This window comes from Caretta caretta, chromosome 12 (assembly GCF_965140235.1).
Source record: "Caretta caretta isolate rCarCar2 chromosome 12, rCarCar1.hap1, whole genome shotgun sequence".
NCBI classification, from domain to species: Eukaryota; Metazoa; Chordata; order Testudines; family Cheloniidae; genus Caretta; species Caretta caretta.
In genome coordinates this window covers 25,264,912-25,281,159 of record NC_134217.1, presented here as the reverse complement: position 1 = coordinate 25,281,159, position 16,248 = coordinate 25,264,912, and the positions used below count along the sequence as shown (strand labels likewise).

The 16,248-nt window shown below is 39.3% G+C and overlaps 1 protein-coding gene across 3 annotated transcripts in view; it reads left to right on the top strand.

Moving 5' to 3' along the window:
• Positions 1–16,248, top strand: part of LOC125620775 (transcription initiation factor TFIID subunit 4) — a 214,588-nt gene that overhangs the window by 45,442 nt on the left and 152,898 nt on the right. For 2 of the 3 annotated variants that reach the window (XM_048816904.2, XM_048816903.2), the window contains 2 exons: positions 3,190–3,295; positions 11,437–11,551. In XM_048816904.2, the coding sequence (XP_048672861.2) occupies positions 3,190–3,295; positions 11,437–11,551 (221 nt within the window). The remainder of the gene's footprint in view (positions 1–3,189; positions 3,296–11,436; positions 11,552–16,248) is intronic. The other variant, XM_048816905.2, reaches the window with a different exon arrangement.

The following is a 16,248-nucleotide window of genomic DNA, read 5'->3' as shown; positions in this document are numbered from 1 at the left end:
TAAAAATTTGGCCCCGGATAGCAACATTAATGTTATATATGAAATCTAAACCCACAAAAGCAAGATAGAAGTGAGTTAATGCTGCCAGATTACATGATAGCTAAGGTTTGATATGACATTTATCTTCAGGAGTGAGTAGACTGATAAATCACAAGTGGCATAGCCACAAGTGAGTTAGCAAGTATTTACTCATGAGTGAAGATAAATGTCATATCAGACCATAGCCATTCTGTACTGTGTGCATATACAAGTTAAGTGGCTTATTTATTTCTTCCACAATATTTTCTCACTTAATTGTGAGAAAAATATAAAAAATACCAAACAGAGAATATTATATTCAGAATTGTATCATTTCCAGTGTGTTTATTTCCTATGCTGTTGCCTTTATTGCTATGTTTTGCATGTAATGGTGTGAAAACGTGGTTTGTTAGTTCAGCATGCTCAAGCTGCTGGCTGAGGTGCTTCTGTGTAAGGCTTGTTTTAATGCACAAAGGACTGGATTGTAGCTTTACAACCCAGGCCAGCTAAGCAGCCAGCATATAGCTGTGTTGCCACAAGAGGTTGTACTATGCTCACTCCCTGCCCTTGCCTGCCAGCTCTCTGCCCACCTGCTTGGGAGGGGGAGTAGCAGCTTGCTATTAGATGCTCTTTGCCATGTGTAGGCTATGCAGATAGCATGGACAGGGAGTAATGGGGTTCCCTTTCTTTTAAATTATTTTATTTTATTATTTAAATTTGGCGATACTTTTTATTTTCACTTTATGTTTTCTGCTTTCCACCCTAGTATATTTATCCTCTTTTTATACTCACTTTTTATACCCTACCTCACCTGAAAGTTTTCTTAGAGAACTGTCTGTTCTCTGGACCCTCTTCTCCACTCCTGTTGTTCCTGTTGCCCATACCCTTTCTCTCTCTGTTTAGTCACTATCAATAACTGCCTTGTCTTTGGTATTAAACCTTTGCAACTCTTTAAAATCTGTCATTTTACATCCTTTCAGAGGAGAGTAGATTGTCTCCAGAAATGAAAACAGGTATTGACATCATAGAGAGGAGAAGTTTACTCTTATCACCAGAGTAAAACTTAGTTTGAAAGAATATTGTAAGCATGGTGACTAGAGAGAGGTGTGGTTGAGAAAATTAGCTTTTCTGCCTTTCAGATCAGAGTCTTCTATGACATTGTGGACTACTGTCTTCCTGCCTGTTAAAGCACACTTGTTCTATATCTAGTGGTAATTCTTCCTCTGCGTCAAGATGCATTCAAATCCAGTTCTCCGTTCTCTTAGTATTTTCAGTTACCAAGCTCCTCTTTTTCTTCTAGATCGTACTTTTCTACCTTGAAGTTTGGCTGATGCTCTGATGATAATTGTCTTTAATGACTCTTCCCTATTCACTCATTGCCTGTCTTGGTTCATCCAAATACTTTAAAGGGAGAAGTGTTTCTCTTGGGCAAAAGGAGCGTTCCCAGATACATCCAGCTGCTCTGTCTCCCAGCCTCCTTTTCCCTTCCGTGTCCATAAATGTAGCTGCCTCCTTTTTCATTGAATTTTCTTGTTCCCTCCCATTTTTCCTGTTTTTGCAAGTTGGTTTCCCCACCTCTGTAATATTGCTTGTGTACACAGTTATGATGACTCCTCATCAATGCATGTCTTTGTCTCCTCTCAGATTGACTATGACCTCCCACTTCTCCAAATTCCAGCATGTACAGAACGGTGCTGCCTGTCTTCTCTCACGTACAAAGATGCATGACCACACATAATGCTCATCCTTTTACTCCTCCACTGTCTCCTCATTAATTTCAGGCACAATTCAGAATTTCCCCCCCTTGTTTTGCAAACTCCATGGTCTTACTTTAGCCTACCCCACCAACCGTGTTTCAATCAGTTCCTTTTCACACTCCCTCGGCTTAACTAGTCCCAATCTCCTTCCCTCTTCCCATGATTTCACTGCTTATGATGCAGGAACCTTTTGTTCAATTTCTGGTGATGGAAAACTTTCCTTTATCTTCCTACCGCCGTTCCTTCTCAATCTATTTTCAAAACTAATTTGAAAACATAATTTCTCATTTTCACTGTATTTTATAACCCTGTAAAATTCTTTTTTAAGTCCGGGATTTGGCCTGTATAGTAGTAAGGTGTTCTTGGGTACAGTTTGTAAGAATAATGCTGATGAGCCAAACAAAGATGCATTGTTTCCTGTTTGCTTCATGTAACATATTAAATTAGGTTGCAATCTGAACTGTAGTACAGTCTTCTGCAGGAAATGTTTAATAATTTTGTATGAGAGAGAGAGGAACTGCATCAACTTTAAAGGATGGTAATGATACAGCCATGACTGTGAAGGTTGTATGAGTTGTCATGTCTTCAGGACCCTGAATTGTCTGTATAGCTTTATCTTCAACCAGTCATGGCTGTGTCATTACCATCCTTTAAAGTGGATGCAGTTCCCCCCTCTCTCTCTCTCATACAAAATTATTAAACATTTCCTGCAATTTTTTAGTTTGTTTATGGATTTCTTCTCCCTCTGAGAAAGCCACGTGTACTCGACAGTCTGCTGTTCTACATCTGTGCTATCCTGTTCCTGATATCATGAACATGTATTTTGATGATATTGAGATGTGACCCTTGCAGATTTTGTTGTTCTGTTTTTATTTATAAGGGATCAAGTTGAAAGGTTCTTATCCCATTCTGACTTAATTGAGAATTTCAATAAGGGCAATAGGCTTTGGCCCAAGATTAACTGAAGCAATAAAATTCTCTGATTTTAAAAATAAAAGGTACAAGTTAAAAGCTGACATAGTGACTATAAAAAGTCCCTGTTTCCCATTTTTGTGTGTGTGACTGCAAGTCTTGCATAACCACTTGAGATTTAATACAATGAAATACAATATTTTTGGATCAAGAAAATGACTTTTTTGCCAAACAATCTTTGTTGTTATTCTTTTTCAAAAGCATACTGCTGACATGTTTGTGTATATATATGACAAAAGTCATATTTATGTCATGTATGTGGTTGTGTGTACGCACACACTCACACAGACATACATACATGACATAAATATGACTTTTGTCACCAGCTGTCTGTGCTTTAGAGACCCACATGCTTATATTAGTAATTATATATATATATATATATGTTGTGTGTATTTGTGTATAGAGTATAATATAAGTATACTTTTTTTTTCAATGATAGCAGATTATCCAGTCAACATCTGCTCAAACTGTGAAACGAAACCCTGCTTGCCAGACTACCCAGATTAGGATGCCAGTGGTAATAACTCAGACCATTAGACCACAAGGTATGGGTTTAAATGTTCTAGTGAGCTTATGTTACATTTGTATGAATTTCATTGTAATTTTATTACAAAGTAGTAGCATGGGAAAAAGTTAGCATTGACATTGGCAGGCTTGACATTACCTTTTACTTTTTTCCTGGCTGAAAATGCATGTTTTCACTATATCATTTTGACATATTTTTCAGTCTGATATAGCTAACTGTTTTGTAACTACTAATTTAGGGCCACATCCTAAATTGCCCAGGTTTCACTCAGCAGTTTCTTGTGTGACGGTTGGAATGAAGTGAGGGATTTGGTTTTTACTGTTTTATTGTATGACTGTTTCCCCTGGTGTGGGAAAGAGTTTCTTCACTGTTCTGATGCAGCCCTGAGAATGCTTTGGTTTAATCTCCCTGCTTTATCTCTCACCCTTGAGGCCACACATTGTAGCCACTGTCTTTCCAGCTGCAGAGGACCAGGTAGGACCCCTTTGAGAAACTTTTCAGCTATATGCCTTTCATTTGCCACCAAAGTCACTTTTTGTGATGCCAGAGACTGAGTGCTGCATGCAACATACCTAGCCACCAAAAGTCTGGGGTGCAAGAGACTAGGTATTGAACCTGGGTGTTCCATATAGTTGTGCAAAGATAGATTAAGGGACTGGCTTATTCTCTCCTCCTTATCTCCCTAGAGATTCTTGTTGTGTTTCCCAGCACCCCTTTATTACTTGCCATCTTTAACCTTGTTTCTCTTTACAGTTATCAAATATCTTTTTGGATGCAGGCAGTTAGATAACTGCATATTCGTAATGGTATACAGAACGTGTCATCTTAAGGTCTTCAGTCTGAATCCAGTCTAGATTGGGAATGTCTACAATCATTATTGTCTGTCTGATGAGTAGTTTGCCCATGGGCAAGTATATACATCCTAAACCCGCCATTACGATTAGCACCAGTTGACACTCTAACTGGCCATTCACTTCAGAGAGGCCAAGGGTTGCCTGGGCCTGGAGACTGGTCTGTCTTTTCACTCTTGGGACTACTTTTTCCAGTCAGGGTTGAAGTGAGTTAAAAGAAGTATTGGATTGACAACACTGACACTATTAACACAAAAATTATTTAATATGTCATGAGAGTGCAAGCTTTCACACTCGAATCCTGATTGGTGTACCTTAATGTGAGAATCATAGAATCATAGAATATAAGGGTTGGAAGGGACCCCGGAAGGTCATCTAGTCCAACCCCCTGCTCAAAGCAGGACCAATTCCCAGTTAAATCATCCCAGCCAGGGCTTTGTCAAGCCTGACCTTAAAAACCTCTAAGGAAGGAGATTCTACCACCTCCCTAGGTAACGCATTCCAGTGTTTCACCACCCTCATAGTGAAAAAGTTTTTCCTAATATCCAATCTAAACCTCCCCCACTGTAACTTGAGACCATTACTCCTCGTTCTGTCATCTGAAACCATTGAGAACAGTCTAGAGCCATCCTCTTTGGAACCCCCTTTCAGGTAGTTGAAAGCAGCTATCAAATCCCCCCTCATTCTTCTCTTCTGCAGGCTAAACAATCCCAGCTCCCTCAGCCTCTCCTCATAACTCATATGTTCCAGACCCCTAATCATTTTTGTTGCCCTTCGCTGCACTCTCTCCAATTTATCCACATCCTTCTTGAAGTGTGGGGCCCAAAACTGGACACAGTACTCCAGATGAGGCCTCACCAATGTCGAATAGAGGGGAACGATCACGTCCCTCGATCTGCTCGCTATGCCCCTACTTATACATCCCAAAATGCCATTGGCCTTCTTGGCAACAAGGGCACACTGCTGACTCATATCCAGCTTCTCGTCCACTGTCACCCCTAGGTCCTTTTCCGCAGAACTGCTGCCTAGCCATTCGGTCCCTAGTCTGTAGCTGTGCATTGGGTTCTTCCGTCCTAAGTGCAGGACCCTGCACTTATCCTTATTGAACCTCATCAGATTTCTTTTGGCCCAATCCTCCAATTTGTCTAGGTCCTTCTGTATCCTATCCCTCCCCTCCAGCGTATCTACCACTCCTCCCAGTTTAGTATCATCCGCAAATTTGCTGAGAGTGCAATCCACACCATCCTCCAGATCATTTATGAAGATATTGAACAAAACCGGCCCCAGGACCGACCCTTGGGGCACACCACTTGATACCGGCTGCCAACTAGACATGGAGCCATTGATCACTACCCGTTGAGCCCGACAATCTAGCCAGCTTTCTACCCACCTTGTAGTGCATTCATCCAGCCCATACTTCCTTAACTTGCTGACAAGAATACTGTGGGAGACCGTGTCAAAAGCTTTGCTAAAGTCAAGAAACAATACATCCACTGCTTTTCCTTCATCCACAGAACCAGTAATCTCATCATAGAAGGCGATTAGATTAGATTAGAGAAGGTTAATTTGATTTCCATGCCCATTCAGTTCTTGGCCTCTGTGCTGAGAATGCCAACAGTGGTGCTAGTGGTAATGGAAGTTTGCATGATCTGGACATCTCTCTGTTAAACTGTGGCTAAAAAACACATTTATTTCATGTAGCCCATTGATTGGCCATCAGGTGGTAACAGGTGATAGTCACAATCTTGACTAAAGAATAATTCTTAGCATTTATATAAAGCTTTACACATTCAAAGCGTTTAGAAACATTAATTCTTAAAACTCCCCTAAGTGAGATGAGTATTGTTATCTCTGTTTACAGGCTTGTCTGCATGTAACTCAGTATGGTTAAAACAGTACAACCCCCTAATGCAGTGGTTCTCAAAGCCGGTCCGCCGCTTGTTCAGGGAAAGCCCCTGGCGGGCCGGACCGGTTTGTTTACCTGCCGCGTCTGCAGGTTTGGCCGATCGCGGCTCCCACTGGCCGCGGTTCGCCGCTCCAGGCCAATGGGGGCTGCTGGAAGGGCAGCCAGCACGTCCCTTGGCCTGCGCCGCTTCCCACAGCCTCCATTGGCCTGGAGCGGCAAACCAGTGGGAGCCGCGATCGGCTGAACCTGCGGACGCGACAGGTAAACAAACCGGTCCGGCCCGCCAGGGGCTTTCCCTGAACAAGCGGCGGACCGGCTTTGAGAACCACTGCCCTAATTCTACCCAAACCGGGTAGAATTAGTGGGGGAAGCAAAAGTGGATGGGAATCTGGGAGGCAGTGACCATGAGTTGGTTGAGTTCAGGATCCTGACGCAGGGAAGAAAGGTAAGCAGCAGGATACGGACCCTGGACTTCAGGAAAGCAGACTTCGACTCCCTCAGGGAACGGATGGCCAGGATACACTGGGGGACTAACATGAAGGGGAAAGGAGTCCAGGAGAGCTGGCTGTATTTCAAGGAATCCCTGTTGAGGTTACAGGGACAAACCATCCCGATGAGTCGAAAGAATAGTAAATATGGCAGGCGACCAGCTTGGCTTAATGGTGAAATCCTAGCGGATCTTAAACATAAAAAAGAAGCTTACAAGAAGTGGAAGGTTGGACATATGACCAGGGAAGAGTATAAAAATATTGCTCGGGCATGTAGGAATGATATCAGGAGGGCCAAATAGCACCTGGAGCTGCAGCTAGCCAGAGATGTCAAGAGTAACAAGAAGGGTTTCTTCAGGTATGTTGGCAACAAGAAGAAAGCCAAGGAAAGTGTGGGCCCCTTACTGAATGAGGGAGGCAACCTAGTGACAGAGGATGTGGAAAAAGCTAATGTACTCAATGCTTTTTTTGCCTCTGTCTTCACTAACAAGGTCAGCTCCCAGACTGCTGTGCTGGGCATCACAAAATGGGGAAGAGATGGCCAGCCCTCTGTGGAGATAGAGGTGGTTAGGGACTATTTAGAAAAGCTGGACATGCACAAGTCCATGGGGCCGGACGAGTTGCATCCGAGAGTGCTGAAGGAATCGGCGGCTGTGATTGCAGAGCCATTGGCCATTATCTTTGAAAACCTGTGGCAAACGGGGGAAGTCCCGAATGACTGGAAAAAGGCTAATGTAGTGCCAATCTTTAAAAAAGGGAAGAAGGAGGATCCTGGGAACTACAGGCCAGTCAGCCTCACCTCAGTCCCTGGAAAAATCATGGAGCAGGTCCTCAAAGAATCAATCCTGAAGCACTTGCATGAGAGGAAAGTGATCAGGAACAGCCAGCATGGATTCACCAAGGGAAAGTCATGCCTGACTAATCTAATCGCCTTTTATGATGAGATTACTGGTTCTGTGGATGAAGGGAAAGCAGTGGATGTATTGTTTCTTGACTTTAGCAAAGCTTTTGACACGGTCTCCCACAGTATTCTTGTCAGCAAGTTAAGGAAGTATGGGCTGGATGAATGCACTATAAGGTGGGTAGAAAGCTGGCTAGATTGTCGGGCTCAACGGGTAGTGATCAATGGTTCCATGTCTAGTTGGCAGCCGGTGTCAAGTGGAGTGCCCCAGGGGTCGGTCCTGGGGCCGGTTTTGTTCAATATCTTCATAAATGATCTGGAGGATGGTGTGGATTGCACTCTCAGCAAGTTTGCGGATGATACTAAACTGGGAGGAGTGGTAGATACGCTGGAGGGGAGGGATAGGATACAGAAGGACCTAGACAAATTGGAGGATTGGGCCAAAAGAAATCTGATGAGGTTCAATAAGGATAAGTGCAGGGTCCTGCACTTAGGATGGAAGAATCCAATGCACCGCTACAGACTAGGGGCCAAATGGTTAGGCAGCAGTTCTGCGGAAAAGGACCTAGGGGTGACAGTGGACGAGAAGCTGGATATGAGTCAGCAGTGTGCCCTTGTTGCCAAGAAGGCCAATGGCATTTTGGGATGTATAAGTAGGGGCATAGCGAGCAGATCGAGGGACGTGATCGTTCCCCTCTATTCGACATTAGTGAGGCCTCATCTGGAGTACTGTGTCCAGTTTTGGGCCCCACACTACAAGAAGGATGTGGATAAATTGGAGAGAGTCCAGCGAAGGGCAACAAAAATGATTAGAACACATGACTTATGAGGAGAGGCTGAGGGAGCTGGGATTGTTTAGCCTGCAGAAGAGAAGAATGAGGGGGGATTTGATAGCTGCTTTCAACTACCTGAAAGGGGGTTCCAAAGAGGATGGCTCTAGACTGTTCTCAATGGTAGCAGATGACAGAATGAGAGTAATGGTCTCAAGTTGCAGTGGGGGAGGTTTAGATTGGATATTAGGAAAAACTTTTTCACTATGGGGGTGGTGAAACACTGGAATGCGTTACCTAGGGAGGTGGTAGAATCTCCTTCCTTAGAGGTTTTTAAGGTCAGGCTTGACAAAGCCCTGGCTGGGATGATTTAACTGGGAATTGGTCCTGCTTCGAGCAGGGGGTTGGACTAGATGACCTTCTGGGGTCCCTTCCAACCCTGATATTCTATGATTCTATGATTCTAATATGAACACAGTTATACTGGTATAAGGTTGTCTTCACAATATAACACATTCCCCTCCCCATACAGGAATAGGTATACCAGGACAAAGCACCTTTATCCTGTTATAATGGGGTTTGTGCTGCTTTAACTTTACCGGTATAGTTAAAGCAGTACAGCGTAGGCAGTGTAGGCAGACTGTCGGGCATCTTTATAGTTGTATAACTGCATCCACAGTACCGGTATAACTGTTTAAGTAAAAATTCACACCCCTTACTAAAGTAATTGCACCAGTACAAAAATGGTGTATACCAGGCCATGCAGCTGGGGAAACTGAGCCAGTGCGGTGTAAAGTTGCTTTGCAAAGGCTACACAGTGAATCATTGGCAGGACCAGGATTAGAACTAGGCACCTATGAACTCCTAATCTCAGGCTCATTCCTCCAGACCCTGCTGCCTACACTTAAACCTGTGACCTAATGGTGAAAGACTCTGTATGTCATTATCAGTCTCTTGAGGTATCCAATCCAACAGCTGATTTTAATTTACAAAAGTGATTGCAAATTGTGGTGGGCTGCCTAAATAAACAAAGAGATCATTATCAAGGTTTCTGTCTTTGCTTTGGGCCTTGCAACAACAAAGTATGCAACCTAGGAAATTGTAGCTTATATATATACAGTAGCTGTTTAAAATAGAAAAAGAGGTATACATCATCCCAGATTTAAAACCTCATATTTAATTACATTCTGTCAGATCCATTTGAGAAAATTCATATTCATAGGGTGAAGGCAAGTGGAATTTAATTCTCTATATACAGTTTAAATATGGCTGTTTATATATGTTTCAATTGCTTTCAGGAAACTAAAGGATTGACTACTGCATAGCTGTACTTTCTGTAATATTCTTGGATCAAAGTTTAGCATCCATAGAAAAATCAAGCTATTGAAGCTAATTAATTCTGGATGAACATTACTACTATTTCATTACTTTATTTTAACAGTATACACTAAATCTGTTACACCTTGCCAGAGCCATTGCAGCTTTTTTATTATTAATGCCCCTTTGAGTCTCCTGAACAGAAATAGCACATGCTGAACTATGTTAATTTTTCTTCTATTTCGTTCATTATCCCATGCTTTCCAGTTCACTCAATAAAAAGTCTTCTAATTAGTTTATCTGAAATAGATACATGAGTTGACCAGCTAAAGGATTGATGCTATTTGTGTCATCTCATGGATCTTCAATATGTCACAATACATGTTCATTTCCTGGGTCTAGAAACTGATGGCCTAAATCTTACTGTGGATTTTCCAAGATTGAGGCTTCATACAGAGGTTTCTGTAAGACACGGTAGACTGAGGGATTGAACAAAGACTGTCAAATAAATTTTGTTTTGAGAGCTCAGACTGGAGTTGAACAAAGATCTTAGAATAAAAAAAAAATGCTGTCCTCAGTCAAGGCAAACCCTTTTGTTACAGAAAAGCATATGTTAAATAATTTATTAGTTCAGCTAATCACGTTTTAGTTTTTAGGGCTTATGAAACAAAAAATAATATAAATCACAAAGGTTCATGAAAGCATGCCCACTTGCAGATAATAAATGAGTCATAAGACTACTGCAGGAAGGTCTTTCAAATGATTTCGAAGGTGTCTCAAGGTCTTCTCTACATGTGCATGTAACTCATTAATAGTTACTGAGATTTGTAAGCATAAAAAGGGAAGAACTTATCAATTCAGAAGACCTTAATTTTTAATATCTTATACATACCTAAAAAGGGCTTTTGCACTGAAGAGAAATAAAGAGAATCAGACCACCTATAGCCTGAGTAGATGTGACGAATAAAGTACATAAGCAGTAAACTGAAGTATCACTTAAAAATGTAAAAATTCCACTTGATCAAAACTTTTTAATGCAAGCCCTGGTATAAAGTTTCCTTGCATTGATCATCCAGAGCTCTATTGCTTTATGGTAATTTTTATTGCTAATTAGTAACAGAAATTTGTTGTTTGTTTTGGTTGGAATTTTCTAAAGCGCTGATGGGAATTAGATGACCAATTCCTGTTGACTTTCAATGGGAATTGAGTGCACCTAGGCCCATTTGAAAATCTTTACTTTGATTTATATAACTGTGTATTTGAAAGTAGTTTTACATAGTATAGATATAGAAGTGAACTGCTTACAAAATATTTTTTTAAATGAGAAAATAAGTGTAGGGCTTTAAATAGGATTTTATTTCAAATTTTACATATTTTTATGTACTGTGTAAAACTAACTCATACTGTTTTTTTAACTCTGAAAATGTGTGGTTGTCCATTGTAACAAAGTGAACTATTATATAAGAAAATAAGAAAATATATTTTACTTTTCAAAGACAAAATACTACAGTATTATTGAATATCTTTAAACATGATTTTTACCAAAAGTCTTAGATGGTAAAACTTGCTTATCCTTTAAAATAAGTGATTTCAGTTCCTGTTTGCTTATTCTGTGCAGATTATGTAGAAGAGCAGTTTACTGGTAGTTGCAGACATATTTATTGCCATTAATTATGTTTTAGTCCACTATGAACAATGGTTTGCAGTGTTAGAATCTTCAATTTTTTCATAAGTAAATGTTGAAAAAAAGTTAGCATTCATCTTTATTTTTTAAATTGTTCTCTCTTCTTCAGCAATGGAACCTTTAAAAATAACAACTTGCTTTTGTTTGCAATTTAGAGACAGTTAAATTTGGTTCCTGGACAGAAGGTTCTTTGATGTAAATTGTCTAAGACAGCTCATAATAACAGTGCTTGGTGTTTTTCAGGCACAGTAGGGAAGGCACCAACAATACAAGCCAGCCCAAGTCCTGGGGGCTTTGGTGTTCAGGTCTCTGCAAATCAGAAAATGAAGCTGAATGACCCTGGAGGTGGATCTTTCAGGTAAAAACACAAACACAAACACACACAAACACACACACACGTTAGAATAGGCTTAACACCAGAGGGCAGTATTTTACAATAATTCCTAGATTTCCCATGCACTTTGATTGGATGGCAATCTGTTTTATTTAGTTCAACTTTTTTTTAAAAAAGGAAAGATGCCAGATTTTTTCCCCCCAAATGCAGATTTTTAAAATATTTAATAAACCTCACAAATCACTTTTGTGAATACAAATTATTTTTTTAGTAAAGGAAGCTACCTATGTAGAAGAGGTTTTCGTAAGTGTGCAATACAGCTATTTTTATTAATCAGATTTTAACACTCATATGAGATGTACCTTGTTGAGATGATTCTAATTGTGACAGCAGGGCATATACTGTATGTAGATAGGCTTGTGCAGGTCAGCTGCAGGTATGAAGCCTAGGAAAAACTCTGTTCTTTAGAACTGAAGAGAGAAACTTCATTGCCTTATTTGCTGTTGATGTGATTTGTTTGTGTGGCACAACTTGGGGCATTCTCTGAGCACCTGTAGTGGTCAGGAGCTGCAGAAGTTCAGCCCAGTAGTATGGATTTATTGAGCTGCTTTGCCTGTTGTTTTGAATACCCTTCAAACTTTTATAAATATTATTGTACATTATATGTTTTGAAGATTTTTAATACTTTTAGTGGACAGCTAATGTTATATTTACTGCTTTTATCTCCCTCCCACCTTCATTTTAATTTTGTTTTATTGATGTAAATGCATTTTAATTTCTTTTAAAATATTTCCCTTTTTTCCTATTTATTTGCTAAAATGGGAAAGTATTCTTAGACTGTCACATTCTTCCTTTAGGATACTTACTTTGATCTGACCTCATCAAACCAGTAATTAATTGACAAGCTTAGGCTTTTACAGGTAGAGTTAAAGAGAATTTGTGGGACGTTGTGAAATATCTCTGCTCTGAGGCATGTCAGCATTGCAACTAATAGTAGTAGTACTTAGTATTAATCTAGAAGCAAAATCATTCAATTTTTTATTTTCCAATGCACTTGCCTCCCACTGAGTATTTAAATGATTTAAAATGTATGTTGGATTCAATTGTACTGTCTTAATAAATATTTTTTGTATTAGTAAGCAACATAGGCATTTATTCTTCGTTAGCATGGCTTTCAATTTTATATACACCATAAGGGACAGCTTTTTTTTTTTTTTAAACTGGATGTTGTAAATTGTGCCAGGATTGATTCTTTCATTCACTTAGTTTATACGTAGAATATATTAGGTTAGTTGGAATTGTTAATTTTCCCTAGGGGAGAAGCAAATGCTGAAGGCACTGATTGATAAATCAATAAATCTTTAGTGAGTTTGGTAAATAAGCTGTCAAGGGTGTATGTCATTTTTCCTCTAGAGAACAAATTTTAGTCAGAATGAATGTGTTTGTTTTCTTGCATTGTTTTCTCATTCAAAATAGTAAGACACAATGCTGCATTTAAATAAATCCATAAAATTGCAAGGATTTATTAAACAGTAATAAAGATCGAGTTTTTTCTTGATATCTTAACAAAGAATTCTGTTTGCATACTTGCATTTCAACCCCTAACCTCTCCTGAGGACAAATAGATGTCTGACTATTAAGCCTAAAGGCATAGAGCTGGAAATCTGTATTAATCCTCTGAATGCTGACTAGTTTTCCTCAACATTCCCAGCATGTGTGAAGAATGTGTTTTGTAGCCAGAAGGCAAACTGGCATCTAAGCAGAGCAAAAATTTTGAAAAATAGTTGTGTTATGTATAAATTCATTTTACCCTTGGTGCTTTATTATTGCATATTTGTTTCATTATTTCATACTCTTTCTTTAAAATAACTTACTTTAGTTTTTCACTCTCATTTGGTAAAGGGTTGGTCACTAGCAATAGAAATGTGAACTTTACTTTTCTAGACATTTTCTTTTAATCATGTAAACACTAAGTCTGTCATATTTTGCTGAACTATTTTTTCCAATATAAGATGTTGTTTTACTGAAGTGAGTGTGAGGGATATATACCTGCGAGGCACATATGAACTGAGGGTTTCACAAAAGGTAGCTTAGCCTTCAATATTGACAATAATTACTATGGTAAAAGTTAGATTCACAGTGCATTGTGGAGTGATGGTTAGTGCTCTGTAGTTAAGATGGAAGCTAGTTTCCCTTCATAAACCCAGTTGTCAATCCCCTAACTTCTCCAAAATAAAACCCACATAACTTCATATGTTGTTTTATCTTGGGTAAAAACTCATCCTGGCTAAAATTTGTCAGGGAAAAATGTGAAGTACCCCATTCATGTGTATGGTGGTGTTACCTGTGATGATACCTAAAGATGAATGTTCTTGCCATAGGCGGGCTCCCATCTTGTTTGGGGGCCTCTGGGCGCTACTATAATACCAAAAATATAATAATATTTCCCAAGTTGTGCTTTCTACAGTCAGGGAGAAGAGACAAACAGAAGTCTCCTTGAAATCCACGAGGGGCCTCACCATTATGATCTAATCTGCTACGATAATCTGCCAATCCTACAATCTTGGGAAGTATATATAAAATCCTTTGATAGTTGGATTTATAAATTGAGGTGATGAATGGCTAACTGTAATGACAAGTGTTTGGAGATGAAATAGTGACTCCATAGATTTAGATTGCATTTACATTTGCACATTAAGCGTGGATTACATTTTTTTGTTTGCATAAGCATAGTGAATAATATAGTGTATCCTCCCCAAATTTACAGCACTTACTCTTTGAGTAAAGAATTAATTTTCTGAAAATCTGATTTTTTCACTTCTTTGTGTATGTTGGGAGGGATAATATTGTTGAATTGAAAGTTAGTGTGTTAGACAGGCTGTTAGTGTTCTTGGATGGTTGAGTATCATCATGGCAGGGTGGGCGTGAATGTATGCCTTAACTTTGTTTTACTGGCTCTTAGGTGTTTGTGGTGTGAAGAAATATTCCTGAGCAATATCAAACCTAAGTTAACCAAGTATTTGATGTGGGAATAAATGTATTAAGAACCTACTTAATACTGATTTATGTGGCACGCTACTCCTTGCCCCATTGCAACTTGACACGTCTGTTTGTTCATTAACTATGGTTCCTTATCCAGTTTTCAAATCAGATGAATTCATTGTCCATATCTAAGCTATGAATTATGTTGTAAATAATTATTTGAGGGACAGGTCTGAGTGGAAAGAGTAACACTTGATTGGATGGATATATTGTAATTAAATTGGGGCTGTCAATCGCAGTTAACTCACACGATTAATTGCAGTTTTAATTGCACTGTAAAGCAATAGAATACCAATTGAAATTTATTAAATATTTTTGGATCTTTTTCTGCATTTTCAAATATATTGATTTCAGTTACAACACAGGATACAAAGTGTACAGTGCACACTTTATATTACTTTTGATTACAAATATTTGCACTGTAAAAATGATAAACAAAAGAAATACTATTTTTCAATTCACCTCGTACAAGTATTGTAGTGCAATCTCTTTATCATGAAAGCGCAACTTACAAATGTAGATTTTTTTTTGTTACATAACTGCACTCCGAAACAAAACAATGTAAAACTTTAGCGCCAACAAGTCCACTCAGTCCTACTTCTCATTCAGCCAATCGCTAGGAGAATTTAGGGGAGATAATGCTGACCGCTTCTTATTTACAATGTCACCTGAAAGTGAGAACAGGCATTTGCATGGCACTTTTGTAGCTGGCATTGCAAGGTATTTACGTGCCCACTATGCTAAACGTTGATATGCCTCTTCGTGCTTTGGCCGCTATTTCAGAGGGCATGCTTCTATGCTGATGATGTTTGTTAAAAAAAAATGTGTTAATTAAATTTGTGACTGAACTCTTTGGAGGAGAATTGTATGTCTCCTGCTTCATGGTTTTACACGCATTCGACCATATATTTTGTGTTATGGTAGTCTCGAATGACGACCCAGCATATATTTGATTTAACAATACTTTCATTGCAGATTTGACAAAACACAAAGAAGGTTCCAATATCTGATTTCTAAAGATAGCTACAGCACTTGACCCAAGGTTTAAAAATCTGAAGTGCCTTTCAAAATCTGAGAGGGACAAGGTGTGGAGCATGCTTTCAGAAATCTTAAAAGTGCAACACTCTGATGCAGAAACTACAGAACCCAAACCACCAAAAGAGAAAATCAGCCTTCTGTTGGTGGCATCTGACTCAGATGATGAAAATGAACATGCGTCGGTCTGCACTGCTTTGGATAGTTATCGAGCAGAATCTGTCATCAACATGGACGCATGCCCTCTGGAATGGTGGTTGAAGCATGAAGGGACATATGAATCTTTAGCGCATCTGGCACATAAATATCTTGCAACGCCAGCAACAACAGTGCCATGTGAACGCCTGTTCTCACTTTCAGGTGACATTGTAAACAAGAAGCAGGCAGCATGATCTCCTGCAAATGTAAAATTAAAACTTGTTTGTCTCAGTGATTGGCTGAGCAAGAAGTAGGACTGAGTGGACTTGTAGGCCTTAAAGTTTTACATTTTTTTATTTTTGAATGCAGTTATTTTTTGTACATAATTCTGCAATTGTAAGTTGCACTTTCATGATAAAGAGATTGGACTACAATATTGGTATTAGGTGAATTGAAAAATACTATTTCTTTTGTTTTTTACAGTGCAAATATTTATAATCAAAAAT